Source organism: Coccinella septempunctata, chromosome X, assembly GCF_907165205.1.
Source record: "Coccinella septempunctata chromosome X, icCocSept1.1, whole genome shotgun sequence".
Taxonomy (NCBI): Eukaryota; Metazoa; Arthropoda; class Insecta; order Coleoptera; family Coccinellidae; genus Coccinella; species Coccinella septempunctata.
Window position 1 is genome coordinate 22,052,815 of NC_058198.1, and position 15,107 is coordinate 22,067,921.

Sequence of the window (15,107 nt, forward strand, 5' to 3'; positions counted from 1 at the left end):
TCTCCTTTTTGCGGCTTTCTTTTTGCCTTTCACTTTCTTCCAGGGCCTAGTTTTACGTTTAATTTTCATTTTACGCACTGTAAATGTTTATGAAATCAAGTATTTATATTTATTCTGTCACATGCATCTCGAAAACATCATTTATTTTATTGATTCTCAATTTTTTCTCGTAAAGAGTAATACCACTGGCAAATTTAAGTTATTTATATAACTCATAATCCATGGATTATTAGGATTGCGAGATAACTATTTGAGAAGAGTTTTCCTGTGCATAAATTTTCATTTCGGGATGATAGTAAATGTTATACAAAAGAATTTTTATTTCATAACAATCTCCCTGTGAAGGGTGTATTACAATCTTATCTATTTGCCTTGAAAAGAGTAAAAGTTACTCGAAACGTCGGCCAATTGAAAAGCATTGTCGTTTTATTCCCACCCAGCCCTACAAACCAAAAATTCTTTGCCTTTATTAGCAAAAATATGATTTTGCGGGGTATTTCAAATTAATTATTCACCTCCCCAGCATAGATGAGCGGTAAACGGTAAATCATAATTATTCATCCTTCATCTTCTCTAAATTATGTGTGAATATAAGAAATCGATCAGCAAATAACACCTATATATTGTGGCTTAGTTGTTATTGATTGCATTAATTATTATAATCAGAGAGAAGTGGGTTCGAATCCTACCCCTCCAGTTATCTATTCTTATTTGTCGTGCTTTAAATCATAGAGGCATATTCATAAAAATTATAAAATATCAATTCGTTATTCGAGTTATTTTGGAATTCATAACCGATATCTTTTATACTATGGTTCAATAACTCACCAAATACTGGAAAATTTCATTACAATATCTAAACTGAAATGTTTCAATTATAATTTGAGGCATATAAAAGTATATCGTTATACCTAGCTAGACTTATTTTTCCATTTGAGTAAATATATTATTGGCAAAACCATTAAAAAATAGTTCTGACATAAACATAAGGAGAGGGCTTTCCATATTTCATGGAATGCAGAAAATTAACATTTAATTTTTCATGATAGATTCAAATAATGTTCACTGTTCATGCAGGTATTCATACCAATAAGGGATCAATGTAAGAATATTTTTAGTGATTGAAGAATATACCAGTATTATACAATTTTCTTGAAATGTGAATCTTATTAATATAGCAGCATAAAACTCTGTTATTGAAGATGTTATATATGTTTGGAAATAAACATTGAAAAATATCTAAACTTATGTAATAATATATTTCTTAACTCGTAAGATCTAAACATTTTGCTCAGGATACTTCAAACGATTTTCCATCCAAGTATAACTTTTCAATAGTGGCAGCGTAGAAATACCAGTTCTCCTCATCCGATATCTGGAAATCCACTGGAATCTGTTTACCACAGTACAATTTTCATCCACTTTTTTATAGTTTATAGTGTGAAGGGGTTACAGTTCACTGCGACCTTAAGGTCTATTGTGCCCCCTAACAGAGCTGTTTTCATTGCGCCCTCTACAGCTCGCCTTCCAGATCCAGAGATCTGATGAAATCCAATATCTGGGACGGCTTCAACGAGGATAATTCCCCACTCCTACAAGTTTCTCGTCCAAAGCACTCTTTCCTTTGGCTTGCAATGGCAAAGCATTCCGTAACCAGGTGAATAGGAGTTTCCTCCTCCTCCCCACAGAATCTACACTCGTCAGTGTCCGACAAACCCATTCTCAACAGATGCTTCTTTAGGCGACAATGTCCTGTGAGAAAGCCAGTGAGTAGGTGTAGTTGGTTCTTACTGAGATCCAGATATTTTTTGGATCCAGCAGTTTCAAAGTTCCGAAGGAACTTTTTGGCGTGATCCATTCCTGGGAGATTCCGCCAGAGTTTTTCCCTTTCGGCTTTCTCCTTCTCCATAAACTCCTTCTTGTAGGTGCATTTTCCTATACCACAGAAGGGTTCTGGGCCAGTGAGTGGCGTTTGTGCGCTCTCTCTGGCAAGTTTATTGGCCTTCTCGTTTCCTACGATTCCCGAGTGACCGGGAACCCAGATTAAAAAGACCTTATTCTTCTTGCCTACATCATTGAGTTTATTCCGGCACTCCCAAATCAGCTTTGAGTCGATGACATAGGAGCTCAGTGCCTTTACGGCAGCTTGACGATCTGTATGAATAGCTATATCACACTTCTGATAGTTTCTTTCTAGATTTACATCTAGGCATCTTTCGATTGCCAGTATTTCCGTTTGAAGGACGCTTGTACAGGAGCCTAACGATAGTGCACACTTGGTACTTGCCCCATAAATCCCAGCGCCAGCTCCTGTAGCGGTTTTAGAACCATCTGTATACCATTTTAATGTATTTTCTTTAAGATTGTAGGCGGTGTACTCCCGTTCCCAATCTCTTCTTTTACTTAGCATTGTACTGAAATTTTTCTCAATGCTTACTTTCTTGATCATTAAGTCACTAGGAAGGTTTGCAGATGAGATGTAGTCGTTCAGGGAGGACCAAACTCTCTGACTCTTGATTCTCTCGTTATCTGTTCCTTCCTTAGATAATCTGAGGATGGCCTCATGAGCTACCCTATCAATCACTAGATGTAGAGGTGTGAGGTCTGTGATGATCTCAAGCGCCCTAGTTGGACACGTCCTCATGGCTCCTGTGATGCACACACAGGCAAGCCTTTGTACTCTGTCGAGCATTCTCCTCGTACTTACCTGACCTGCCTTAGCAAACCAGGCTACTGCCCCATATGTGATTATAGGTCTTACAATCATGACGTACATCCATCGCAGTATTTTTGGGTTACAACCCCAATTCCTGCCGCATAGATGTCTGCACGCCATCAGAGCCTTTGTAGCTTTGCCAGTAGCATTATCAACATGCTTATTCCACAGAAGTTTGCTATCCAGGGTTATTCCTAGGTATTTGACTTCAGACCCCCACTCCAAAATATTACCGTTTAATGTTAACGTCTTTATGGCTGGAAGGTTCCTCTTCCGCGTGAACGGAACTACTGTGGTCTTGGTTGGGTTAACGTTCAGCCCCACAGACAAGCACCACTGCTCAATAATTCTAAGGCCCTTCTGCATTAGGTCGCAGAGAATGCCTTCGAATTTTCCTCTAATTATCAGGACTATGTCATCAGCATAGCCTACACAATCGAAGCCTAGCTCCGTTAGCCTGTGTAGCTTTGACAAAGACGGTTTCATCGCCCATCGATGTCTCAGCTATTCTCGTCGTTAACACCTCATACATCCACTTTAAAATGGTATCATTCACTCCTCGCCTCTTAAGTGCATCTCTGACAGACACGTGTGTTATGTTGTCAAAGGCCCCAGATACATCCAGGAAGGCACACATGGCGATTTCTTTGTTGTTCTCTGGATGACTTCAGTCAACTGATACAGGGCGGTTTCCGTTGAACGTCCCGCCCTGTAAGCATGCTGACAATTGTGAAGTGGTATTTTCTCCAAATACTCCGTTCTTATGTAGTTATCCACTACTTTCTCCATCGTTTTTAGAAGAAACGATGTTAAGCAAATGGGTCTAAAGGATCGAGGGTCAGTCCGGTCCTTTTTCCCTATTTTTGGAATGAAGGTGACTCTTGCCCTTCTCCATCTTCTAGGTATTTGACCCAATGCCAAGCTGCTCCTTGTGATATTCAATAGATGAGGGAGGATCTCCTCCACTCCTTTCTGCAGGAGTATCGGAAACACCCCATCCACTCCTGGGGATTTATACGGCTGAAAGGTGCTTATGGCCCATTCAAGTCGTTGCCTTGTAAATATTTTCTTAGCAACGTCCCAGTCCTCCTTGCGGAGTTCTTGGTGTACTTCATTGCTGTTTCAGTACTATCTATTGGTTCACTACCTGGGAAGTGTGTTTTGAGAAGAAGACTGGCTCGTTCCTTCTCTCCTTCAGTGTAGGAACCGGCTGGCTTGTTTAATATACTGGCCCCGCATGCGGGGCGTATCAGATATTAAGCTGATAAGAACAGAAAATAGTCTTTACAAAAACCATGTCATACATCGAGACAGTAAAATAATTAAAATAGTTACAATATCCCAATTGGCGAATCCAAAAATCTAAACGCCGCCTAGCGGCCAAATCACTAACCTAGAAAGTGAGTAATATCTTGAGTTTAACTTCTTTGGGTTAGATATTTTCATAACATATTCGGTTACCAGTGAACTATATTCACAAAATTTTTTGGATGTCTGACTAGAAAAATAGGTATTAAAATAATTTAGTGAGTATTTATATCAGTGTCATTCAGTTGAGAAACTATTTACCAATTTTCACTATAATTTTAGGTTAGGAGATATCTTTGTTCTAGATGAATTTTCTAGTGTTGGACGATTAAGAAAGGCAATGCGAATTTTCATTTCCATGATTTCAATAGTGCCGAGAAACCTGAGCAGAAGAAAGTATATGAGATTAAATTTCTGAATAACTGAAGTTGTACATGCATTACTGGACTTCCAATCTTCAAGAGATGATATGTTGGGAACATTTCAAATGAAAAGTAGTGATTTGACTTGGAATTTTGCAAGCAGTTGAAAGTGATCAATAATTAAACCGTTCGACAAGAATTTCAAATTTCGTTAATGAAATTACAACTGTAGAATTAATTTTCAGGCGGTCTTGTTGAGTTGGTTGTAATTGCTGGAAAATAATTTCTGTGTTGGCATTTTGTGTTGAATTAGATTCGATAATGATAAAATATAAATCAAGTAGGAAGTTTGGTCAGCTTTCAGAAAAAGATCAAGTTTGCTTTTTTGACATCTGTCAATAATAAAAATATAAAATAAATGTTGCTGAATAAATAGAGTTACGAACTTGTGAATCTCTTTCATTAAATACAGAGTGAAGCAAATATTAAAATATAACAGGTTATGGGCCCAGAAGCACCAGTGATTGAAATATAATAAGTGGACAATCTCAAATTTCGTAAAAGGAAAGTGAAGAAGTGCGCAGTATCATATAATAATTAAAAAAAAAAACCAGTGGGCAGTAAAACAAGTGAAACTATGGCTTTCAATGACGATTCTAATGAAATATCAAATATCACAAAACTCAAGGATTCATCGACGTTTTCAATGTGGGAATTTGAAATTAACATTCTGTTTGAAGCAAAGAACATAAAAGATATCGTAGATGGATTAGAAGAAAAACCAAATGACCCAGAAAAACTGAAGAAATGGAAGGTTAGAGATGCTCAAGCCAAAAATTACATCTTGAAAACAGTCGACAAGAGTGTGAAGACTCATCTTTTCACTTGTGATTCTTCTAAAAGTATGTTCGAAAATCTTAGCAAGATATACAAAAGAAACACCAATCAACAGAAGTGTAGTCTCCTACAAGATTTCCATACGTTCAAATTCGAGAAGAACAAAAATGTAGCTAGTAATATAAGTAGTTTGCTTACTATTTCTCACAAACTAAAAAGTATGAATGAGGAAATCAAAGATATTATGTTGATAGCAAAAATAATGTCAGTGTTACCTGAAGAATATAGACATTTCAGTAGTGCTTGGGATTCTGTAGCTGATTCAGAGAAAACTTTAGAAAATCTTCAAGCACGTCTTACAGCTGAAGAAGAGAAATTGAAAGAAGGAAACAAAGAAAATGTGGCTTTCAAGGCTTTCATGAACAATTCAAGAAGTAACATTGTTGCAGGAAAATTCCAAGGAAAATGTTTCAAATGTAATAAAATAGGACATATGGCTAATAAATGCCGAATGTTGAAATGCAGAATTTGCAGAAAAACTAATCATGAAGAAAAAGACTGCTACTTCAGAGATGAAAAACTTAAACAAAGTAAAACGTTCAAATGTAATATTTGCAGAAAAGACAATCATGAAGAAAAAGACTGTTTCAAAAATAAAAAAAGTGAGAAAGTCAGTTTTCTTGCAGAAGTGTTGACTGTAACCAAAGAAGATACTCCAGAAGAATAATTATATACAAACGAGGACAAAGATGATATATTCATTGTTGATAGTGGATGTACAAATCATATGGTTAATGATCAATTTATGCTCACCAATATTAAAAAGGAGAAAAACAAGGTAAAAAGTGCCAAGAAGGGGGCATGCATGAATACAATTGCTGTTGGTGAATATCAATCCAGTAAAATTGAATTGAAAAATGTGTCTGTGGTGCCAGAATTAAGTAAAAACTTGATGTCAGTTAATGCCATAACTAACAATGGTGGAGAAGTATGTTTCTCGGAGTATACAGTGAAAATACTCAAGAACGATGACGTGGTCCTGGAAGGATGGAAAAATGAAAATGGATTATATGAAGTGTGTCTCAGTAAATGTCGAGAAGCTCTCCTGACTCAGTCTGACATAACAATGGAATGGCATAAGAAGTTAGGACATATTAGTTTTGACAACCTTAAAAAAATCTCCAAAATATGTGATGACGTTCCTGAATTCAACAATATAAAAGAAGTGTGTGAAATATGTATGACCTCTCGCCAAAATAGACTACCATTTCGAGAAATAAGGGAAAGAGCTACAAGACCGTTACAGATCATACATACAGATTTGTGTGGTCCGATTGATCCTTCTACTCATGATGATAAACATTATTTTATGACAGTTGTGGATGACTTCACTCATTTTACTTCAGTATATTTACTGAAGTACAAGAATGAAGCAGAAAGCTATTTGAAGGAGTATATTAATAGAGCAGAAACACATTTCAATCTAAAAGTGTCAAAAATAAGGTGTGATAATGGTGGTGAATTCAAAAGTAACGACCTGAAGGAGTGGACAAGACGGAAAGGAATCATGATAAACTTTACCATTCCTCATACTCCACAATTAAACGGAACGTGTGAAAGAATGCATCAGACAATCATGAACAAAGCGAGGGCCCTGTTGTTTGACTCACAACTAGATAAAGAGATGTGGGGAGAAGCAGTGTACACAGCAACATATCTTATAAACCGTAGTCCAACAACTACAACAAATTTTCTTCCTTCTGAAAAATGGTATGGAAAGAAACCTAATATGTCGAGACTCAGAATTTTTGGTAATATTGCCTATGCAAAAGTACTAGGACCTCTAAAGAAATTGGACCAAAGAAGTAAGAAATACGTTTTTGTTGGATATGCCGACAATGGTTATCGATTGTGGGATCCAGCAACGAGAAGAATATCTATTCACAGGGATGTGGTAATTACTACAGGAACTCCTATTCAAGAAGAAGACAATGATGAAATATTTGTGAGAATAAATGAAAAAAATTTTCAAGAAGATGAAAATGAGAATCAAGATACTGTAAGTCAAGAAGAAGAACTAGTTGAAGATAATCAAGATGAAACAGTAAAAGATCATCAGGATGAAAATAACCATTATGATGAAGCGAATGAACATTACAACCAAAATGAATGTAATAGCAGACTGAGAGACAGAAGAAACATAAAGAAACCCACAAAATATGATGACTATTTGATGGAATCAGATGATGAAGAAAGTTTTTTGACATATCAGGACTGTATCAATGATGAAAATAAAGATAAGTGGTTGAAAGCAATAAATGATGAAAAAAAATCGCTTGAGGAGAATAACACATGGAATTTTGTTGATGAAAATCAAGCAGAAGGTAAAGAAATTTTAACCAGTAGATGGATTTTCAAAGTCAAAGATGATGGAAGATATAAAGCAAGATTAGTTGTCAGAGGATGTCAACAAAAATCAAAATTGGATTTCAAAGACATTTTCAGTCCTGTGGTGGAAAGTAGTTCGCTAAGATTGTTATTAGCAATTGCAGCTCAAAATAATCTTCAAATTCAGACATTCGATGTGAGAACTGCATTTCTAAATGGAAAAATTGACAATGAAGTTTATATGAAAGTTCCAGAAGGATATGATATGCCAGGGAAAGTGTGTTTGCTTAATAAAGCACTTTATGGATTGAAACAAGCTCCATTACAGTGGAACAAAAGGTTAACTTCTTTCCTAAAAAATGAAGGAATGATTCAGTTGAAATCTGATCAGTGCTTATTCAAGAAGAAAAATAATAACCTATATTTGGCAATCCATGTAGATGATGGAATGATGGTTGGTCAAAATGATGAAATACAAAATTTTATAAAAAAATTGAGTCAAGAATTTAAAATAGTTATAACAGATTTTAAAAATTATTTGGGCATGGAAATAAAGAAGAATGAAGATGGAATACAACTATGTCAAGCTGAATATGCTAAGAAAATTTTGAACAAATTCCGAATGGATAAAGCGAAACCAATGAAAACCCCTCTCGTTGTTCAAGGACATGCAGAAGATGAAGGTTCTTGTGAAAATAAATTTCAATACAATGAAGCAATAGGGAGTTTGCTGTATTTGACATGTAAAACAAGACCAGATATATCTTATGCAGTAAATTATGAAAGTCGTGCTACTGCAAATCCAAGCAATGAAGATTTTCAGAATGTGAAAAGAACAATGAGATATTTGAGAGGAACTATTAACACAGCAATTCATTACTCATCGGAAAGAACAGAAGACAATATAAAAATACAAGCTTATTGCGATGCAGATTATGCTGGTGATAAAAGAGACAGAAAAAGTACAACAGGATATGTAATCATGTTTGCTGGTGGACCAATATCATGGTGCTCGAGAAAACAGAGTATTGTGGCTTTATCAACTACAGAAGCGGAGTACATCGCTGCTGCAGAGTGCTGCAAAGAAGTCAAATATCTAAAAACAGTCATAGAAGAATTATTGAACACAGATATGCAAGTCATAATGCATGTCAATAATCAAAGCGCAATAAAACTGATTAAATCTGGTCAAATGAGTCGCAATAGTAAACATATAGATGTACGTTATCATTTCATTAGTGAACAATTCAAAGAAGGATGGTTTCAAATAAAATATTGCAGTACAGAAGAACAAGTTGCTGATATCATGACAAAACCTCTGATGAGTACCAAGTTTGACTACTTCAAGAGAAAGATTGTATTCGCCATTATTATGAATTGAGGAAATTTGTTTCTATTTCAATAATTTTATATTTGAGTACTTTGTCATTAAGGGAGAGTGTTGAATTAGATTCGATAATGATAAAATATAAATCAAGTAGGAAGTTTGGTCAGCTTTCAGAAAAAGATCAAGTTTGCTTTTTTGACATCTGTCAATTATAAAAATATAAAATAAATGTTGCTGAATAAATAGAGTTACGAACTTGTGAATCTCTTTCATTAAATACAGAGTGAAGCAAATATTAAAATATAACATTTTGAACTGCATAATATCCAAATAAATTATCTCAAATATTTACATTCATTTATTTCCACAAATTACATAATTCATGTGAGTGTGATGATAGAATGAAATCTTCTGGATACAAGTTCTTGTAAAATCTTCATCAAACGACACTAACATGTTCAGGAAAGTTCTGGAGGAACCCGAGCACAATCAATAATCCCATAATTATTCACTACCTTCACAAACATCTCTATAATCGAATAAAATCTACGATAACATTGCTTTCACAATAGAGTTTTCACGATGATTACTCATTTTCCGCCATGTTTGTTGACAAGTCGCAGCGCCCTCATCAGTAGTTGGATTCGCCTATAGGGGACGTCTTAGATATAACACATGTACATACATACAATCGCTTCTCAGATTATTATATATTGACAAGTTGTAAGAAAAAGAAATACATACATATAAAAAGTCACGATACGGGTGCAGATAGAGTCGAATCGGCGGTGCCGCACATGCCAGGCTGGCTGTACTGCCTGACACCGGAAACGTGCTCCACGTAGATGTCTCGGGACCACCTGATGGTATCACTGCACATCAGGCGGCGCATCAAGGTCGCGTAACGCGGCGAAACCGCGCACCTCTTTAACACCGGTTCGTTCGCCTGGTCCCACGATCCCAGGGCACCCACGATCAAGGCGTCAACCGTGGTCTCCCACCCCTTCGCTCTCATCTCCTCAGCAAGGGCGGCATATTTCGCGAGTTTCGCGTCTATGGCTCTCTCGAGCGCCAAAGGCCCTCCCTCGAGCGCCAAAGGCCCTCCCTCAAAGGGGATCGCGACGTCGACCACCGTGAGCCTGCTCTTGGTCTCATCCACCACCACGATATCCGGTCTCAGTGCGGAATCAGAACCGGGAACCCGCTTGTTGACGTGGATCACCCCCATCCTGGCCGGAATGGCCTTGACCAGCCTGTCCTGCACGGCGTTGTGCCGCCTCTGCCACGCCGCGGAATGGATCTTGCAGTGGTTGACCACGTGTGGCAGCGTCTCATTGTGCTCGCCACATCGACGGCATCGCTTGTCTCCGTCGCCAAACCTCCGGGTAGCATTCAAGGGTACACAGCCCAGCCTGGCTCTGTGAATGAATCTCCAATCACAGAAGCGAGTTGCGAACCCGCTTCTCATGAAGTGGCTACTTGCCGCACTCCCCGAGAAGCACCTGAAGGTTTTACCTTGGTCAGGTTTTCGGACCAGGAGGGATGCATACAAATGGCGGATTGCATCCTTCAATTTCCACTCAAGATTTCGGCCAGTGGGCTCAATCGGGTGAGCCCCCGCGGGGTCATCTCGGCCCAACCGCACGCACAGGGTTCCGCTTGCGGCCGACCACTCAATGGGCAGTCTATTCGCGAGTCTCCGCGTAGCGTTCCGCACTCTTGTCCAGAGGGACGAAACGTCGCCACCGTCCCTACCGAACTCTCCGCACAGATCTCCCGACAAGTAGCGAGCCAGGTCATCGGGCGTCGGGGGGCGACCTATCCGTCGACGGGCGACCTCACACAATTGGCCGTCAGCGATACCGCGGACACGGGGATCCGGACAGGTCGGCATCTTGTAGGCCTGGACGATCGTGGCCACCTCCACAAGGTCAGCCATGGGCAGGACTCCCGCACCTCCTCTCTTCATAGGAAGGTATAACAGCTCGGGGCTGGCTCTCTGGGGTAGATTGAGCCAGGATTTCAGAGCCCTCTTCACCTCTCTGTCAAGCGCCTTCAGAGGGGTCTTCTCGACGTGGCTGGCTACACTTTGATCTTAGCCATAGGGCCGAGAAGCGATAACATTTCATCCACTTAAATAGTTTCAAATGATTTGATTTTTCAAGTCCTGCTCATTTAATTTCTACAGAAAAGTAAAATTTGACATAACCTTCGCTCATCTACCTTTGAATTGTTCTGCGTGCTGCAACATGAGAAAATCTGTATAAATATATAAAATATGACTTTTTGAAAAAAGTTTGAAAAAATTTATGTAATTTGGTAATTTTTTTTACATAGAAGTAACCAATAATCAGCTGATTTTTAAAGATATATGTTTTTTTAGGGATTATCTTTGTATATAGACCTACCTCAGAGGTGGCTCTCTCAAATTGAATTCTCCTCCAAGGGTCCTTCTCATAAATAATAAATTCAACTCATCGTGAAGTGATCAACAAACATCTATGTCGTACTTTTTGAGAAGAAGTCTCAAACCATCAGAAAGGAACAATTCATAGTGAAATACTTGTTCAGATTACATATATAAGTTTTTAGTAGTCATTTTCAATATTTGTGAACGCCATATTCCATTAAACTTGATTGGGAAATCAAATGATACAATGCACTTTGATTTGAATGGCAATCAATCTTATGCCCATTACAAATCCAAAACAATTGATGAACAATTGATACAAGTCTTAGAGATTGGACCTCAAAATTGACCCACCTAGGGATTCATTTGTTGTTTCTGTGAAACTAATGAGTCTGAAAATACTTCCATTTTCTGCTTGTTCAAGAAAATTCGAAAAATCTTCCTGATCATGCAGCCGCTTTCATCTGCCACTTTGAATTCGTCTACTATTTCCACTCCAGTTGTTTTTTGTTGTGTGAATTTTTTGAGGCCTGAAACACGTAAGTGTTGAAATACGTAGTTCCTCTCGCCTCTTTGAAGTTTTGATGCGTTTTAGGTGAAAAAAAGTGTTGTATGTTTTATTATTGATTTCAATCAAAAATTCTAATATTTTGAAATTCTGTTACTGGGATTTAAACGAGACAATAATTGAACATGAACAGCGTGTACGTATGCAGAAGCATAAAGGTTCTACCTATGGTATACTTACACCTTAAGGTAAGCGCACATACATCGGCATCGAACGGACGGCATGGAAGGAACGGCACGGCAGCGGCGGAATTTTTATGAAGGTATCGCACATATAACATCGGAATCGCCGGAAGAATAGGTTAGTTGCGAATATGTCTTCAAGCGGTGAGGAACTAGCGTTTGTTCTGGAGGAAGAAGAGTTTCAAAAGTGAAGGAAGCGTAGACGAATGTGGATACATGACATATGTAAAAAAGGAAGGATTTTGGAGAATATGTTTATTTATCTCCGGACTTGATGAAGGACGAAAAAAAAATGGTTGCTATTATTTCTGTCACTTAAATTGTACAATTCATTATAATTTTGTACGCGCAGTATTCAGTTCTCCTGAAAACTCATGCTTCTGCCGTGAATTCGTATTTCGTATGACTACCCGTACAAGCCGCTGCATGTAGAGACTTGGAAAATGACGCAGATGCCGCGGCAATCTCCGATTGGTATCGCACATATGTCGGGATCGGCCGGCACAGCACGCATCGGTCGGAATTTAATTCTCGTTCCTCAATTCCGTCGGATGCGATGCCTGCCGTCCGCACATATGTGCGTTGCTCCATTCAGTTCCATTGAAAGTAATTTATTCCGATCCGTACCGTCCGTCCGATGCCGTTGTATGTGCGCTTACCTTTAGAAGGACTATGGAAAGTAATGAAACTATTATTATACTCACCCATCAGAATAAATTCTGTGTAACTGGTAGTTTTGTCTACGGACATCCATTTTTGGATGTATTGGTATTCTATTTTGATGAACACCGACATATTTATTGTACTTATTACACTTCACTGTTCAAACAAGGTATCAAGCCAAAACACACTAACCTGTTACGGTTCACTGTGTACGGGTCGCTGTGACCCATATATTAATTTGCCAATAAAAATGAAAATTTTCTGGAAAATATTCAATTTATTGAAGAGATAAAAAAACAACATATTTATTATTCACATCTGTTGAAAAATTTCATTCAAACACAAGTTGTATACAGCTTTACAGAAAATTGTTGACAGATAGGTATTTTGCACTTTTCACAATAGGTACTGGTTTTCAGGTCCTTTTTACCAGGACATATTGCACATTTTTCTCTTTTTGATGATGCATCATTATCACTTCATGTTGAAGGAGCTTCCATGGTGATTCCGAGAAGATCGGCTGCTAGACTACGAATTCTGCGAGGTATATGTTTATTGTAAACACGGCGTCTCATGTGCGGTGTGCACAGAGCTATTCTGAGTTCTTTCAGGTAATTGAACCGAGTTTTTTCACTCCCCATTGAAAATTGGTATAAAACTCGAGTATCCACTCCAGCTATATTCAAAATTGCATGAAATATAACCATCGGCCAACTTGTTCTCCGACGGAAAGTGGAGTAAGTGGCGCATTTTTCACCTTATGCATCAACGCCAACTTTTGTTGTATTATAATCCAAAATCATTATTGGCTTCGAGTTCTGATCTTCACTGATGGCATTATCATTATGCGAGCTAGAAATCAATATTACAGATCTCCCTTTTTTAGGAACATAAGACACTAAGGTCATATCTGATTTGAATCCGAAGAGAGATTAATGAACAAGTTGCTTTCTGTTCGGTTGAAATTCAGGTGGAATAACCCTTTTATTTTTTTTCATAGTCCCCAGGTATACGAGACCCTTCTTATTCATTTCGTGCAGTAGTTCCACCGACGTATACCAGTTGTCCGTAATATTTCTATTTGTGTTCTCGATAGGTTCTATACCATACGAAGGACTGTTTGTGATGGCTGTGATAACTGGCTTTTTTTGGCATTTCCCACATTGCGACCTGTGTGAATCTCTGAATAACGATAAATTTTACAGTGAACTGGATTTTCATCGATATTTCTAATTCTGTGTTTTATTTTACTTGAAAAATTCAATGGTTGATCCGGTAATTGAAGGACTTTATCATTAGTTTGAAAGATTTTGATAAGCTGACTTTTTATTTTGGGTTCTAAATGACTCAAATCTACAAGAATTCTTGTAGGATTTTGACAAACTTGTTGATATTCAAAAGGGATTTGACAAAAATAATTTTCTAAAACCATATTTTTGAAATCAATTCTCAAATCGTATTTATTGAGAAAATCTGCTCCTATTTGACCATCATAATTCTTATGAAATTTGTAAAGAACAAAGGGATGACAATCATTAATTTTTAATTAGGAAAATAAATTTAATAACACTTTTTCGTTTGACGTTTGGGATCTGAAACATGCAGTAAGGGTAGTATCTTCTCTGAAAATATATTCTTTGAAATTATTGTAAGCAAATTTTGGATCAATCAGACAAACAGAACATCCACTATCAATCAATAATTTACACTTAGGATATTCAAATTCTACATAGGGAAATTGATTATGGTATTCTAACGTTTGGTTTAAGTCAATGCGAGTTTTTCGGCTGATTGACGAAAATTTTGATTGGGTTGCATCTTTGATGTAGAAGGTTTTGACTGACTATAAAAATTCTCTTTTCGCTTTTCTTCTTCAACGTGAGTCAATTCATCGAACGTAAAATTCGGAATGTTTCCATAACGATGATTAACATTTGGATAATTTTCATTGCGATTATTATAAAAACTTCTTTGCGAATTGATATTGTATTACGTCGAATAATTTCAAGTCTGTATAGACATTTTTTCAGGCGCACTATTATTTCTATGATTTGGATTAGGTTTAAAAACATTAACATTTTGATTTCGTTGATGTGGATTTGGTCTTAAGAAAGCTTCACGATATGAAGGATAATGGGTTTTCACTGGCCGCTGTTGAATCTGAATCGGCTGAGACAGAAAATTTTGCTGATTATTATAAAATCTATTAACATTATTTCTCGGCTGATGATTAAATGAATAATTATTTCGGTATGTCGACTATAATTGAAGGTTTTATTCGACGGTTGTATATTTTTGTTGCGACGGCTCTTATCTAATAATTCATATTGTGCCATGTTGCACAGA

General features: G+C 37.4%; 1 protein-coding gene across 1 annotated transcript; it reads right to left on the minus strand.

The window, feature by feature from the left end:
- Nucleotides 1-9,692: 9,692 nt before the first annotated feature.
- On the minus strand, nt 9,693-10,877 carry LOC123322378. The gene has a single exon (XM_044910323.1). The coding sequence runs from the start codon at nt 10,875-10,877 to the stop codon at nt 9,693-9,695; it is 1,185 nt and encodes a 394-aa protein (XP_044766258.1).
- Between the last annotated feature and the right edge of the window lie 4,230 nt (nt 10,878-15,107).

Coding starts and splice junctions, on each gene's coding strand:
- LOC123322378 (XM_044910323.1), bottom strand. CDS start 10,877: ATGGCTGACCTTGTGGAGGTGGCCACGATCGTCCAGGCCTACAAGATG.